Genomic DNA, 15,709 nt, shown 5'->3' on the forward strand with positions numbered 1-15,709 from the left:
CTGTATTGCATTTAAGGATTTAACACCTGCTATACACAGAAGGGAAAGAATTTCAATTAGAAATACTTCACCTGTTGCCGAGTTCTCTCCTTTAATATGGCAACATTTAGCAGCTTACCATTTTGACATTTAAAAATCAACACGAATAGTGCTACTTTTTTATCCTTTGGTTCCCAGTGACAAATAAGGCAGTAATAATGCCTCTGGTTTTCAGTTCCTCTTGGATGACATTTATTAGCAGAGAGAAACCTGACACTTTAGCTAACTTTGGCAGAGCAAGAAGTGCGACAACTGCTCCAAAGTATCCCTCATGCTCTAGAAACAATGCTTTCAGTTGACCTTTTGACCAATAATCCAGTGCATATGCCAAAAGTTTCACTGAGAGAGTACCGACATGTAAAAAGTTTCCAACAAAGACAACTGTTTATTTTCTCATTAACAGCACACATTCGTGCCACAGAACCAATGTTATTAGTGATAGTAACTAAAGTAGCTCTTGCTAGATCTTCTTTACTAACAAATTCTTGCTTTTCCTTATAAATCACATTCCCAAAGCTAGACACTGCAGCCCAACCTGGCAGACCAAATCTTTCATAATCTCCTCCATAAACATCACAGACCAGCTTGTCAGCTTCAGTGCTATCACCTTTGGTTGCCATGTCAAGAGCTTCTTCAAAACTTTCACAGCCAGTCAATAAACCGTATAAGCCCAGAAAGGTACCCCCTCCAAGGCTTGTCCCAGTTACTCGTTTATAGTTGTCTTTGGAATGGACTGCTAAAATGCTGACCCCGGAGCCCAGCAGTGGACAGAGGGCATCCAGATTAAAAGGCATCTTTTGGCCTCGCTCAGCTTCTGAGGCATTAGCAAAATAATAGCGCTCTGCTTGTCCACTGAAACTGACAGAATCTATATATAGCAGTCAAGTTCATCCAGTTTGTGCAGGTAGAGATTTCCAACTGTACAAAAATCTTTTTCAGACTTGTAAGCATCACCTCCTGTAGCACATAGCACCATGCCTAGTGTTGGGAAGTATTTATCTCTTCCCGTTTGAACAAAAGTAGGCAGGTCCTGGGTTGGACATCTGATAAAGTGCAAGTTCCCTCTTCATCCAAGAAGTGTTAAGCCTTTAGTTCAAGGTATACATCCCGAATACCAGTGGATCCATATACTACATTAGAAGTCAAATATTTCTGAATACTTTTCAAGCTCTCAGGTTCTTATTCTTCCTCTGCTGTGATATCAATAGGTTCAAAATATGAGAGTTCCCCCAATGTCCATGCCAAACCATGGGAAAGAGGGCTTCTTGGCATCCTTGATCTTTATGGCGACAGGCTGACGGGCGAGGGGCAGCCGTGGGCTCGGTGCAGGAGGGCAGTGTTGGTGACTCCGGAGGTGGCTGGGCAGCACGCAGGCCTGGCGGGTTGCTCCCTCTGCCCGGAGGGAGGGGCGGTGGCACCTCACATGAGGTCCAGCCTCGGGGCCGGTCCTCCACCCCCGTGAGGGGCGGCCAGGACCCTAACTTTTTAGATTTAAAAAATTATCCATGAAGCTGATTTTACTAAATAGAATATTTGAACCAGAGTACCCTACTTTTTTAGTTTATTCTACTCTGAATGGCTCTGAATTAGGTAGTTGAGCAGATTATATAATGACCAAGTAAACAAATGATTATATGTTTGGGCCCTGACAACATATAATCATTTCCTATCACTAAAGTATTTGAATATATTTATTTCAAAGACAGCATATAAAATAACTACCAGTTTCACTTTAATTAGCTATAATTGCTGAGACTCAGTAACCAAAGAATCAAAAGTTGTCAGTCAATTCATGTCTCTTATAAAGTAGATAATAGTGTGTTATCACTGAAAGTAGTATGAAATAAAATAAAAAGACTTCTTTACCGAAAGTAACTATTCAATTACGTGAAATACAATGATTTTGCTTTCTATCGTGTTTCCCCAAAAATAAGACCTAACCGGAAAAATAAGCACTAGCATGAGTTTTCAGGATGCTCCTAACATAAAATAAGCCCTAAAGCATCTTTTGAAGCAAAAATTAATATAAGACCAGGTCTTATTTTGGGGGAAATACGGTAGGGCTTATTTTATATTACAAGCATCCTGAAAACAATTGCTAGGGCCTCCTTTCCGGTTAGATCTTATTTTCAGGGAAACATGGTTAAGTGCTATTTTCTAGTCCAAGAATAAGAAACCCGAAGAGGTCAGAACCAGAATTTCCAAACTATAACCTGTGTTTCTCAAAGGATGTTCTGAGAACCACTATGTTAATAGATGCATCTATGTTATGTTAATAGATCTTGTTTGGAAACAAAAAGTTCTCTGGTAAAATGAGCTTATGAGATGCTGAGCTAAAAGTTCACTTAGTCTCATAGTCTTTAAGATAGTAACGCACACTGCATATTTTTTAAAGGTATATGCCACAGCCTTTCCCAAACCTTATTTGACAACAAAGTCTTTTTCACAGGCCATTGGGTGAATGCGTCATGCAACACACTTCAGGAAATGCTGGGCCAACTGGAGATGTTTTTTTCTTTTAGAAATAGTAAGCTGTAGAAAATCTATTTAGTAGAACCTATACCTAATAAGATTCATTATTATGTATATTTAGACATAGTATCAGATTATGACACCCCCCCTTCATCATAAAGCCTTATGAAAGAAGGCAAATCCTGCTTCCCTTTTATCATGGGTCTTATAAATGGTTTCCGAAGTGTATGTGTGTGTGTGTGTGTGTGTGTGTGTGTGTGTGTGTGTGTATTTAAAATAAGGATTCTGTATTACAAAGGTAAGGACTTTTCTCCTGACCTTTATACAACAGCTGGTAAGTGAGTGAGGAATGCACTTCAAATATAAAAATTGTATAAAAGTGTTGATAAAACATAGGTAACACAGGTTTGTAAAGATGAGTAAAAAGGATATAGTTCCTTAAGTCACACTTAAACTTAATCCTAAATATAAAACTTGCTTCTAGACAAACACAAACACATTGAGAAGTAGGGAGAGCAAAAATGACTGCATAAATTAAAGAGATTATCAACCTCCCCCAGGCAGATTTAGGTGCTCTACTCTATCCCAGTTGTCCTTTGCATATAATAATAGCAAGTACCATACCAATTCTTAAATGAAACTTATTTTCTACTATGTCTTCCCTAAAAGCAAAGATTACATTGTATCTATGTATTCACTAGTCCCTGGCCCTTAGCAGGGTCTTACACATATTTGTTATATTATGAGTGAATCAAAGAAAAAAGAACTGTACTCTAAGGAATAATAAATAGGTTTTCTAAAGCATAGCTATTATAAGGTTTAGTATAATTTAAAACACTGCTTAGGATATTTCAAAAGTGAAACACATAAATATCATTCAAGGTATATTACTATTCCCTTTTCCTTTTGTTAGATATGTATGGCTATCATACAGAAGTAGAAGATAGTTGTCTTAGTTCCCAGCTGTTACAACAAAATACCCACAGACTGGTTAGTTTACGTATAAACAACATAAAATTATTCCTCACAGTTCTGGAGGCTAGAAGTCCAAGATCAGGGTGCCAATATAGTCAGGTTCTGGTGAGGACCATCTTTCAGGTGGTACACTACTGTCTCGCTGTGGAAGGTGCTAGGGATCTGTCGGATATCTTTTACAAAGACACCAATTCCCATTCATGAAGGAAGACTGCTTAGTTTTGAATCTTGGTTCCACCATTTACTAGTTTTGTGACTTTGGACAAGTTACTTAACATCTCCACATCTTCAACTTTAAAATGTTGGTAACACTTCTACTCGTATCATATAAAACATAATGCAATACCACTCTGTGCAACCAGGATGACTAAGACAAAGAAGATGGGATATAGCCAGCATTAACAAGCATATAGAGCAACCATGACTCTTAAACATTGCTGGTGGAAGTGTAAACCGCTACTACCACTTTTAAAAATTCTTTAGCCGTTATCTACTAAAGGTGAACTTAATGCAAACCCTAGGACCAAGATATTGCATTCCCAGATGGGTATACATATATTTACCAAAAGACACATACTAGAATGTTCTTAGCAGCCTTATCTGGAATAGTCCCAAACTTGAAATTTCCCAAATACCCACCTACAATAGAATGGATAAATAAGTGTGTGCTATGTTGATACAATGGAACACTATAATGTAAAAAAAAAAAAGAAAAAAGATTTACAATTCAGCAATATGGCTGAATTTCACAAACATAACGTTGAACAAAAAAAGTCAAACATCAAAGAGTACATACTTCTGTATGTTTTAATTCATAGAATTGTCAAAGCTAATCTATGCTGGTGGAAATCAGAATAGTGGTTATCTTTGATACGGTGATAAAGATTGAAAGAGGTTAAGAGGGGGCTTCAATTTATTGATCTGTGTGTATACAATTCATAAAAACTCATTCATCCATTCTCTCATGATATATATATGCTTTTCCATATGTATTATATATGAGGTGTGATCACAAAATATGGTGAATACTTAAATTTTAAAAAAATTTGTTACAGTAAAAGACACATTGCCATTAATCCCCTTCAAAATACTCCTCCTCGCTTCAGACACTCTTCTCCCATCCTTCTTGCCACTTTCTGAAGCAGTTCTGGAAGTCCTCTTTCATGAGTGTCTTTAGTTGCACTGTCACGGCCTCGATGACCTGAATCAATTCAAAATATTTACGTTTCATGGTCATTTTGACTTTGGGGAAGGCCAAAAGTCACAAGGTGCCAGATCTGGTGAATAAGGTGGATGAGGGCACACCATAATGTTTTTAATTTGTCAGAAACTGCCATAGCAGAAGCGATGTGTGACATGGAGCGTTGTCATGGTGGAGGATGAAGTAAAGACATTTATGAAAGAGGACTTCCAGAACTGCTTCAGAAAGTGGCAAGAATGATGGGAGAAGAGTGTTCGAAGTGAGGGGGAGTTTTTGAGGGGGATTAATGGCAATGTGTCTTTTACTGTAATAAATTTTTTTATTTAAACATTCATTGTATTGTTTGATCCCACCTCATATTAATAAAGTTTTAAAAGTGGTAATAAACATACCTTCTAGATTGCTGAGAGGTTAAAATGAGATAATACACATATAACACATAGTACATGTTCAGTAACTGTTTATTATTATGTTTATTATTATTAAGAACAATAAATACCCAACTTCTTTATTTTATAGAGGAAGAAACAAGTGCAGAGACATAAAACGACTTGTCCACAACACACAGCTGACCAGCGGCAGATGCAAGACTAAAACAGTTTCCTGACTCCTGTCTAGTATTATTTCTAGTACAACATAGGTCTCCCATATTTTAAGTCAATTTTTACTTTCTTTTTATTATACCTCAATATCAATCTGTTTTTTATGAAAAACGCAATGCATTTATGACAAAAAAGAAAAGTCAGGGAAGTTTTCTGGATGGCTAAAGTTTAAAAGACCCTAATTTTAAAGGCTAAATGTATTCAAAGTAGAATGTCATGTTAGCTTAGTTTGGTAATATGTAAAATAATAAAATAGATATTGATGGCCAGTAAAGGGAAATATGAGTGTTGCCAATGAAGATTTTGCCAACAAAATGACTTATGTATGTACAATGACTTTTCAAAATTATTTTAAAGATCTTCAAATAAAAAGACAAGATCTAATTGAACTCTGATAATTACAACATACAGGATTCTGTTCGATAATTAAGAGTAACCAAGGAAAGGCAAAACGCATGCTTAGTTTTCAGACATAAAAAAATTACTAGATTAATTTGGAGATGACAAGATCAACCTTCACCTCACCCTCATTTACTATGAATTATATGCCATATGGGTGAAATACTAACCGGGAGGCACTTGTGTGGAATCATCTATACCCAGTTGTCCTGTAGTTAAGCCAAGTTCTACAAAGAATTCTTTCTGAAAAATAACACACATAGTGTTAACACACATCTCAGACTTTGCTACACATCATTAAAAAAAAAATCACCTTCACCTAAATGTCAGTGTAAATAAAAATCACAATGTAAAACAAATCTTTGCTTCATTCAAATATCTAAAAAAGAAAAGGACATTATTGAACATTTAAATAGTAACACACTAGCTCAAAATTAAGGAGCAGAACAACTATACATTTTTTTATTATAAGTATTGCTATGTAACATTTATTATTTTCATGTGAAATAAACGTGAATAGAAAAGATAAAAGCTTTTAGGAAAAAATTATATATATTGGGAAAAGAAACACAATATTTTTCCAAATGTAGAGCCTTTAATAGTATTTTTCTTTCTCCTAATTTCTGCTAAGAAAAAGTTTTACTTTGATGCGTTCTGACCAATATTAGTGATGCCAATGTTTTTTTAAAAAACTGTTTTTAAAGTAGTTCTTGATTTTGCCTTTTTTAGGTAATAGGCTAATCAGTAAAGAATTATAATTATCCTTTGAGTAAAGAACTATTAACATTCAAATCTTTCCTGAAACACAAATATACACACAATATATGCAGCAATTGTCAATTTTATCTTCTAGCAATCATTGTCTAAAATTACCAACACAATTCTGTATCTCTACTTTCTATGGTACTCTACTTCAGTCAGCTCTTAGTCAACTAAACACTGCAAATATCCAAAACAACGTAAATTAATTTTTAAGTAAAATTAGACCATCAAGTGCTCTGCTAAAATACTAATAAATTAGATTTATTCTCCAGACTTCCTCTACTTATCTAGTAATGTCTAGGGGAAGTAATCATGTTTGTCTGTTACTTAAAATATATAACAACCCCATATTATTGATATTATTTTTCTTTCCTAAGTAATTAAATATTTCTATTAATATTTGCCTCAGTGTTTTGTTACTATTCTAATTGCTAAAAGCAAACTTCCTTCTCCTTAAAAAAATGGAATTAGTTTTAATCTTTCCAAATTATCTATTATTATTTAAGTTAGTAATTTATTAATGTCCCTCACAAGACAGTTATTCAGCCTAATACGTACGCACATTTCATTTTTGTATTGATTTTAAATAACTGCCATTATATTTCAATTTTTAACTAAACTTCATTTTTGTCTATGTTTTAAAAAAGCACTGCATCATAAGTTACTAATTTTTAATGACTAAAGAGGTAAAAATTTAATGTTAATTCTTCCATTCTCAAGCACTGTCTTCCATTTATTTAAAACTCATCCTTCACTGAAATCATTAGAATTAATAATGTATTTGATTTTTTAATAAATTTGACCTTCATACTATAGAGGGACTTAAGTCCAATAAATATTTCAGTATTAGGTTCTATACTCACAATGGAGAATAGACTCATGCTAAGACATGTTAGGAACATAAACAACTCTGAACATCCATTTTCTATTTCACTGCTCTGGACTATGTTTTACTCAACATCAGTAGACCTGGGCCCTAATCTTAGATTTCCTTCAAAACTCACCCAAGACACAATGCTTTCTGGGACATCTTCTTTGATATTCCAGGCTGATTTAAGCAATTCTCTATGCACATGTATTACCTTCTGTCAGCCTCTACCAAAGCATATAATCACATCACATTGACATGATCATTTTTAATATCCATCTCCCCACTATCCTGAAGCTCTTGGAAGAGGGGGACTGCCTCATACACATTTGCACCCCCAGTAGTTAGCATAGTGCTAAGTGGCACATAGGGGAGGGCTCAATAAGTATTAAACCACACTACTGAACTTTAGTTCCAACCTGCTGCCTCCACATGACTGAATTAGCAAACAGGAATTAATCAGCAACTTCACTTTACAGTTAATATATTTCAGTATTAAGAAATTTCCTTTTAACTTGTATACGTCTATATACCATTGTGAACTAGGTTTAAGGGCCATCCATTGTAGAATCACAAGACTAACTGAGCCTCACCAAGTTCATCTAGACAGACCAGGGTCACAGATAAACCATGCATTCTGGAGCCAGAATCATCACATCTCCAGGTCATGTGATTCAGTGAAGGCAGGAACAACTATGCCTAATGGCCACAGGAAGAGAAGGACTAACCATACTCTTAGTATAGCCAGTTTCTTGAAAATTAGTCAACAACAAAATAGCAGTTCCTATCTTACACACTTCTCCCCAACAAAACATGCACACATTCACTTATAACTGACCCAGAATCCAGGGAAAATCATTTTCAGCTTTCTTTCTGGTATAGATCTCCATATTTCAAGTAACAAGTGCATATTGCTATTTTTAATTTACCAGTTTCAGATATCTATTGATTTTTATGCTAAATGAGGATTTTAGCTCATGTACTTCTCTTTTCCTTTCTCCATCATTCCAATATAATTATACATCAATTCTTGATTAAATCCATATTAAGAGTTAGCATTATTATGACCGTTTAAACATTATTCACTGCTGAGCCACATAATATGCTAGAAAGTGTTTCCTTTCTTGTACTTCACTTCGTTCAGTTCATAATTAAACCATTTTTCACTTAGACAATTTTCTCTAATCATATACTTCTTACACCCTTGAACAACTTTGAAAACGCCCTCCTCAATATAATTTTGCTTATGGTCAAACCTGTCTGATCATCTGGACTTTTGGTGCTTTTCTTGCAGGCATTCATCCTGGAACCCTCCGATCTCCTGCTCCAATCTGGAATGGCTGTGCACAGCCTTTGTCCTGGAGTTTCTTTGTCTTCATTATCATTCTGGAAATGGTTCTCTTAGGTTGAAATCCTGTTTCCTGGGTCCTCTATTTGCTCTTTTTGTTTATGGCCTTGTTTGGGGGGCACTTCTACCAATAGCTCCCTGAATGAGAGTGAATACTTTAGATCACGTACATCTGAAAATGTCTACTTCAACTTCACATTTGACGGACTGTTGATTACATACAGTATTCTAGGCTTGAAATCATTTGGATTTTTAGAGGCATGACTTCAAAATCTTCTGGCTTCCAGCCTCCAGCTGCTGAGAAGTCAGATGCCACTCTGACTCCTGATATTTAGACATGTACTCAGTTTTTCTTCTATAAAAGGTTTTTAGTCTTCTTTTCAGGAGCCTTGCTATGGGTCTTCTTTTATCCATGGTGTTGGGTACTAGGTGGGCCTTTTCATAGTGGAGGTTTCTGTCTTTCAGTCCTTGGAAATTTTAATAATTCCCTTATCTCTGTTTTCTCTTTCTGGAACTCCAACTGGTCAGATGTTAGCTCTCTTGGATTGACCTTCTAATTAAAAACAAAACAAAACAAAAAAAAAAACCAAACCATTTCTCTCTTATTTTTCATCTTTTCAGCTTTTTTATTTTGCTGGGTCTTCTGACAGATTTCCTTGGCTTTGTTTTTAACTCTTCTACTGGTTTTCTTTCTTTTTTTTTTTTGTATACCATATTTTTTATTCCTAAAAGCTCTTTTCCATTCTCTTATATTTTGTTATTTTAATAAAATTAAAGAGAGCCAGCTATACTACTAAGCAATGTCATTTACTGGAAAAAAAAAAAAATGATGCTTGACGCTTAACTGGTAAATTACATCTGAAAAGGAAGACTATGAGTGGATTATAAAAAATCTACTGGAAAACATAGGACTGAGCTGCCTACTGTGGTGTCCCTTGAGAGTACTTGGAAGCTGTGTTCATGTGCACTGCAAGAAGTGGTTATCATTGTATATGGGACTTCCCTGTGTGACCCTGTCACCTCCAATTGCATGCAATCCTTGTGGGGGCTAAGAAGTACCATCTGGTTGGATGTAAGGATTTCCAGTGAGGATCTATCTGATAATGGCATGCTGATATACTGACATGCTGTTTTCTGTTCTGTATCACTCTACAAATCTAAGTGAACCTGGTGACAGGTTATGGCCCATTGTATCGTGAGTGTGAATGTAATTCAAACCTGAAACAACTATTAGTGGTCATAAGTGCTCATTCCATACATTGGCTATTTTTGCTATTATTATTATTTTTTCATTTGTCTGTCTTAGTTTTGGTTGCTGCCTTTCAAATTGGAAGATTTCAAGTATCCGTAGATCCCAGGCTGGTCATTTATGATGGAGGCAATAAAAAACTGACTGGAAGATCCGTCTGCAAGGATTGGGAGTAGAGTGTGGTGGGCTTCACTGGGAGGCAATTTGATAGCCAGCCAGCTACCTTGTTTGTGAGGGTTCTTCAAAGCTCTCTTAGTCTCTTCTCTGGTGCAGGATGAGGAAGGAGAGAACTGGGAAACCATAGTAGTGGTGGTAAGGGATGAGGGAATTAATCTCAGCATTCCATTAACTTTCACTTAATTCCTCTGTTTTCCATACAGTGCCTCATTTCTGTCCTGCTTTGTATCTGAGGTCTCTGAGTTCTTATCCCTTCTGATTGTTTCTCTAATGAACATGCCTCTGGTCTCCTATGGGGAGGAGTAGTCACCTGACTATGCAGGGGGGTAGGGGCCTGGGGCATGTCTAACCCCTCCTGATACAGACTTTCATACAATCTCCACATTCAGCCCCATGGCTCAGCATGGCCTTCTATAACATGTGGGCTCTCCAACTCTTGAGCTTTCCAAAGTCCTATGTAAAACATCATCTTGCTTCTTGTATCAGTCAGTGTTCAATCAGGAAATAGAAACCATACCAGAAATGTGAACAGGAAAAAATAGAATTAGCAAATACAGAAAGCAACCATGACTTCTAGGCTGAAGGACAGCGAATCAAGAAGGGACAAAGAATACAGGAAAGTGTCTCCTCCCCAGCCCTCAAGACTGAGATTCAGATCTCTATGGCGATGGAGTGGTTGCCACAGGAACATGCAGACCAGAGGTGGTGACAAAACTTGCCAGAGGGTACAGGCCAGTGCTGGTTGGGTAAGGGCTTCCCAGGTGAGTGCTACTGGGTCTTCTGCATGCCCATCAGCTGGTTCCCACACAAGGGAACCAGGAAAGGAAGCCTCTTTCTCCTGCTATGATGATCCTGCAGGGTCCTTGCAGAACCCTTGTAACAAAGCCTAATAGGAAGCCAGGTGGCAAAAGACAGTTTATAAGGTCCAGTTCCAGTATAACAAAGCAGAGCAGAAAAAGGTAGATTTGGAGCTGAAAGACCATCAACTGATTTCTCTCCTTACTTTCCCTTATCTCCCTCAGTGCCTCACCATGTTGGGAGCTTAATAAAGGTTGGTTGAATTAAAAAATGTATATTCTTTTTAAAAAATTATGAAATTCACAATGTATTTCAATCCATTTTATAGTCATACATCAGGCACCTGAACCCCAACAAGCTGTCTTATAAATCTATGCTGTTTAGTAAAATGAGGAATAAGCAAAAGCATTTATAGGTCAATGTCAGCTCATCTTTAATCCCACTAGCAGAGCAACTCACTCTGTATATGACACATTTACAACAAAAAAGAAACTTTTCAATTTATTTATTTATTTAGCAGATGGTCCTATTGGTTAGATATATGCTGCACTAAAATATTTTTCTAATGATTGTTTTCTAAAATATGCTCATTGGTTTTTAGATGCCTATACTTACCAATTCAGGGATGTCTTTTACTTTCAGAGGAACTTGAATTAAACCCAAATGAGTCCTGAAACTAAGAGAATCACCATTTTCATAATTTGGGTTGCGAAGATTAATTAATACCTTTAAAAACAAATCCAACAAAATTAATTAGTTTCTTTATAGGATGTCTACACTTATAAAATTGGCAGTCATATTCTTGTTGTATCACCACAAAATTAAAAACTATCTGGGGTTATGCATATACTCTAGTGACATTCTAAAATTATACTAAAATGTGAAAATGCCATAAACATGCTTTAATTAGGATGGCTTAGTAGTCCAACTGATGATCTACTATATAAAACTAAAAAGTTAGGAATTTAGTTTTAAAGAAAAACTTTTTGATGGTAAGAAAAAACAAAAATTGTTTGATTATAATAATTTTCCAGGGAAGGTGATAGAACAAACTTTTTAAATGCTTGATTATAAAATTTACCAGGGAAAATTTTAGAACCAACTCTAACCCTTTTAAAAACAAATACAGACAATGTTTTAAGAAAGAGGGTGAAGTAATATTGCAGAGTAGCACCTCTAAATCAAACCTACATGGGAAAAAAAAGAGGAAATTTTCAGACGCCAAGCTAACAAGAAAGACCATTTATATACTTTTCAAAATTAAGCAGATAAAAAAGTCAGATATTTGCATATCCATTAATCTAGGAATCTCATTTCTATGAGTGTAGTTATGGAAATAAAGATGTTTGTAAAAATATTGCAGAAAGAATGTTAATGAAGTGCTGTTTATAACGAAGAACGTAAAGCAACTTAAACATCCCACCAAAACAACTTAAGCATTCCCACATCAGAGGGAATTATTTAAATAATTATGATTAATTTATATAAGAATATACAGTGTAACATGCCTCAATTAATATAAGTAATGTAGGTAATGATATGAAAAAATGTTCATAACATATTATGTTTTTAAAAATTATAGTACTTGTAGTGTTTATTGCTATATAATGTTATGATGAGTAATTTTATTTAAAAATTTCTTCTTCCAATATATGGTGATGGAAAGAGAACTGACTCTGGGTGGTGAACACACAATGTGAGATATAGATGATGAATTACAGAATTGTACACCTGAAATCTATGTAACTTTACTAACAATTGTCACCCCAATAAATTTTAATTAAAAAAAAATTCTTATGTATGAGCTACCACAGGCTGCCATGGGCCACCATGTGCCACCATGAGTGCCCAGTGGCCAGCATGGCTGGCAGCCGGCAAGAGCTGCTGTGAGTGGTCAGCCGACGACTGGCGACCCACCCCTCAGCCAGGGGGAGTGCAAGGCCCATAATACCAGCACGGGCCAGGGAGCTGTGTCCTACACAACTAGACTGAGACACAATGGCTTGAACTGGAGTGGGGGGGGAGAGGTGGAAGAAGGAAAAAAATAAACTAATTAATTAATTAAAAAAAAATAAATGGCTTAGCAAAGAATCAACAATGTTAAACACAGACTAATAAAGAACAGCACAATTTTATGCTAATTACACAAATAAGGTATTATATTGCATGGGAAACTTATAAAAACAGAAAAGAAAAAGAAATTATGAATACATGGGTAATATAAAATACTAGAAATGCAGAAACTATAACTAAGGAAATAATTAAAGAGAATGTTCTCGAACTAAAGAAGAATCTTAGCATGAATACTAAAGGATCAATTCAGCAACAATCCTTAAGGAAACAATGTATGACTACCAAGGAGAAAACACAGTTAAAGATAACATGTAAAAATTACATGAAATTTCAGCCCTCAGTGCTAGAAAAGGAAAGAGTTTGGGAGAAACCTTTAAGAAGCTAAGAGAAATAATGGGATCGCTATAAAGGCAATTTCTGACCAATATAACTTCTCTTTAAAGTTAAAAGGAGACTACAACTCCAAAAGGCCTGAAATAGTTTCTAACAGCGTTTAATGCTGGCAAACTGGTATCAGAGACAACAGATTCAGAAAAGAAATAAAAATAAATTGTGAAAGATTCATTCATTCATTCAAAACCTATTCATTAAGCAAGTGTATGCTAAGCATTGTTCCCCATGTTGGCAATACAGCAGTTAAAGATTGGATCAACTTCCAGCAGGTTATCTATCTCTGCTCATCTCCAGGGATACCTGGAAGTCTTGTAGTGACCCTTAGTCAAAATGGGATAGAATATACTAACCAGTCATTTATAACGTGCTACTTAACGTAGCCTGTACTTACATTGTTTATTTTCTGGACTACTAAAACAGGGAGGGAACAAAAAGGGAAAGGATTCACCAAGAAACTATATGTTCCAGGCAGCAGGCTACATGATTCACAGTGACTATTTTTTAATAAAACTTTTCCAAATCGATTTACTTGGCTCTAATCTTTCCACACTCCAATGTATTTTCCAAGAACATTTTCCAAGCACAAATCTGATCATGTCATTCCACTGCTCCAGTGGCTCAGGGGCTATTTACATGCAGATTCCTCTGCCTGGAGATATTCTTACATCATCATTTCTTTCACATTTTTCCCTTATTAATATACACATATTTAACCAATAGAACGTACCTCAAGAAAATCCTTAGGTGCATAAACAGGTCTGAAAAGGCTTAAATCTAGAATTAAGAAGACAGATTAAAACAAAATTTCAGTTAACTCATTATATGAATGCTTACTAATAATAAATGTTAATGATTCTTTCATACATTGCTGTGCAGCTAGATTAATTTAAACATTTGTAGAGTATTGATTATTTGTCATATATTTTCTTAAGTCTTGGGAGCATAAAAATAAAAAGACAGGCCTTCCCTTCACAGCCTAGATGACATATTCTGGAAGAAATTAAGAGTCTCCCTATCATAAATTTGTAATAGATTATTTACAATTGAATTGAAAAAACAATGTCAATATAATATAAAAATTGTACATGAGAATTCTCAAAACATGTAGAATACAAGCAATGCATTCTTAGTGAGCTCCTCTGGTTGTATTGAACTGTTCTCGCTTATATGTAGTTATCACTCATTATATGTTTATAAAATTGGTTGACTCAATTTTAAACGTTAAAGTGACCAAAATAAGTTCTTAAAAACATTTTAAAACTCTTAAAACTTTTCACCATATAACCTATCTTTAACATCTCAATGTAATTAAAGCTTGAAAAATATTTACCTTAACTAGGAGTCTAAGAAATCCATGGAACGATTTAATTTACTCTTTTATAAAAATGTTTTCAAATGCTGCTTTAAAAAAGATATAATTGGTTTAAATGTTCTCAAAAGAATGGAGAACACTGACCAAGGTTAGGGATTTTTGAAGTGCAAAGTACAAGTTTAAGCAAACAAAACAGATGATAGTAAATTCATGGGAAGGGAAAGTTGCTACCTGTCCAAAAAAATTGTTAATATTGTTATTTTGGATCCATAATTAAGAAGGCAATTTTTTCCCCACTACCACATTTTGAAAAAAGTCCTTCATATACCTGGTTCATCAGTTCCCATTTCATTCCATTTATTGAGAAGTTCTTTCTGTTCCCCAACTGGCCTCTAAAAAATGTAATTTAAAAATTGGTTTCATTTTGTGAAGTTTAACAATGCAGCTGAAAAATTAGAATCAATAACTTATCTAAAGGTTTAAATAAGGTACTATAACACAAGAAAAAATAATTTCATTACACATGGTAAACTTTTTTGGAATTACACTTAAATTACCGTTATTATTTAACTATTATAGCTAGTCTCAATGGCCCAGCTAATGAATTCAGGAAAAGAAGGTAAATAATCTGTACAGGCCAGTAACTGTGACTAAGAAAAACTGCTCCTCAGCCACAAACCACACCTCTTACCCCATCCAGCAATCTCAGAAACGCATCGCAAGGGGGACTGGCCAAGAGAGTATGACTGGGAGTCAGTAGCATCATCTTCCTATATCAGGGGTGTCCAAACTGCGGCCTGTGGGCCAACTGCGGCCCGCAATCCATTTTTTATTGGCCCGCAGCAAATTCCAAAAAAATATTTAGTTTACTTAAATAAACCAGGTGAGGCAATATGTACTTCACCTCGAGTGAGTGGCCCGGCTGTTGTGTATTTTACCGCATATGGTCCAAAAAGTTGGACACCCCCTGTCCTATATGACAGACAGTATAGTACATAATACTACATGTTTAGACAGTTTTTTATATAAATTTATCCTTTT

At 35.4% G+C, this 15,709-nt stretch overlaps 1 protein-coding gene and 1 pseudogene across 6 annotated transcripts in view; both read right to left on the reverse strand.

Annotated features, from left to right (window-relative positions):
• Positions 1-15,709, reverse strand: part of TBC1D19 (TBC1 domain family member 19) — a 113,452-nt gene that overhangs the window by 58,557 nt on the left and 39,186 nt on the right. For 5 of the 6 annotated variants that reach the window (XM_019743920.3, XM_074322109.2, XM_019743921.3 and 2 more), the window contains exons 6-9: positions 14,997-15,060; positions 14,084-14,130; positions 11,506-11,616; positions 5,859-5,931 (exon numbers count right to left, since the gene is read on the reverse strand). In XM_019743920.3, coding sequence (XP_019599479.1) covers positions 5,859-5,931; positions 11,506-11,616; positions 14,084-14,130; positions 14,997-15,060 — 295 coding nt within the window. The remainder of the gene's footprint in view (positions 1-5,858; positions 5,932-11,505; positions 11,617-14,083; positions 14,131-14,996; positions 15,061-15,709) is intronic. The other variant, XM_074322099.2, reaches the window with a different exon arrangement.
• On the reverse strand, positions 84-3,684 carry LOC109453818 (pantothenate kinase 3 pseudogene; annotated as a pseudogene).

This window comes from Rhinolophus sinicus, chromosome 1, assembly GCF_057876585.1.
Source record: "Rhinolophus sinicus isolate RSI-liver-muscle chromosome 1, RSI-T2T, whole genome shotgun sequence".
Taxonomy (NCBI): domain Eukaryota; kingdom Metazoa; phylum Chordata; class Mammalia; order Chiroptera; family Rhinolophidae; genus Rhinolophus; species Rhinolophus sinicus.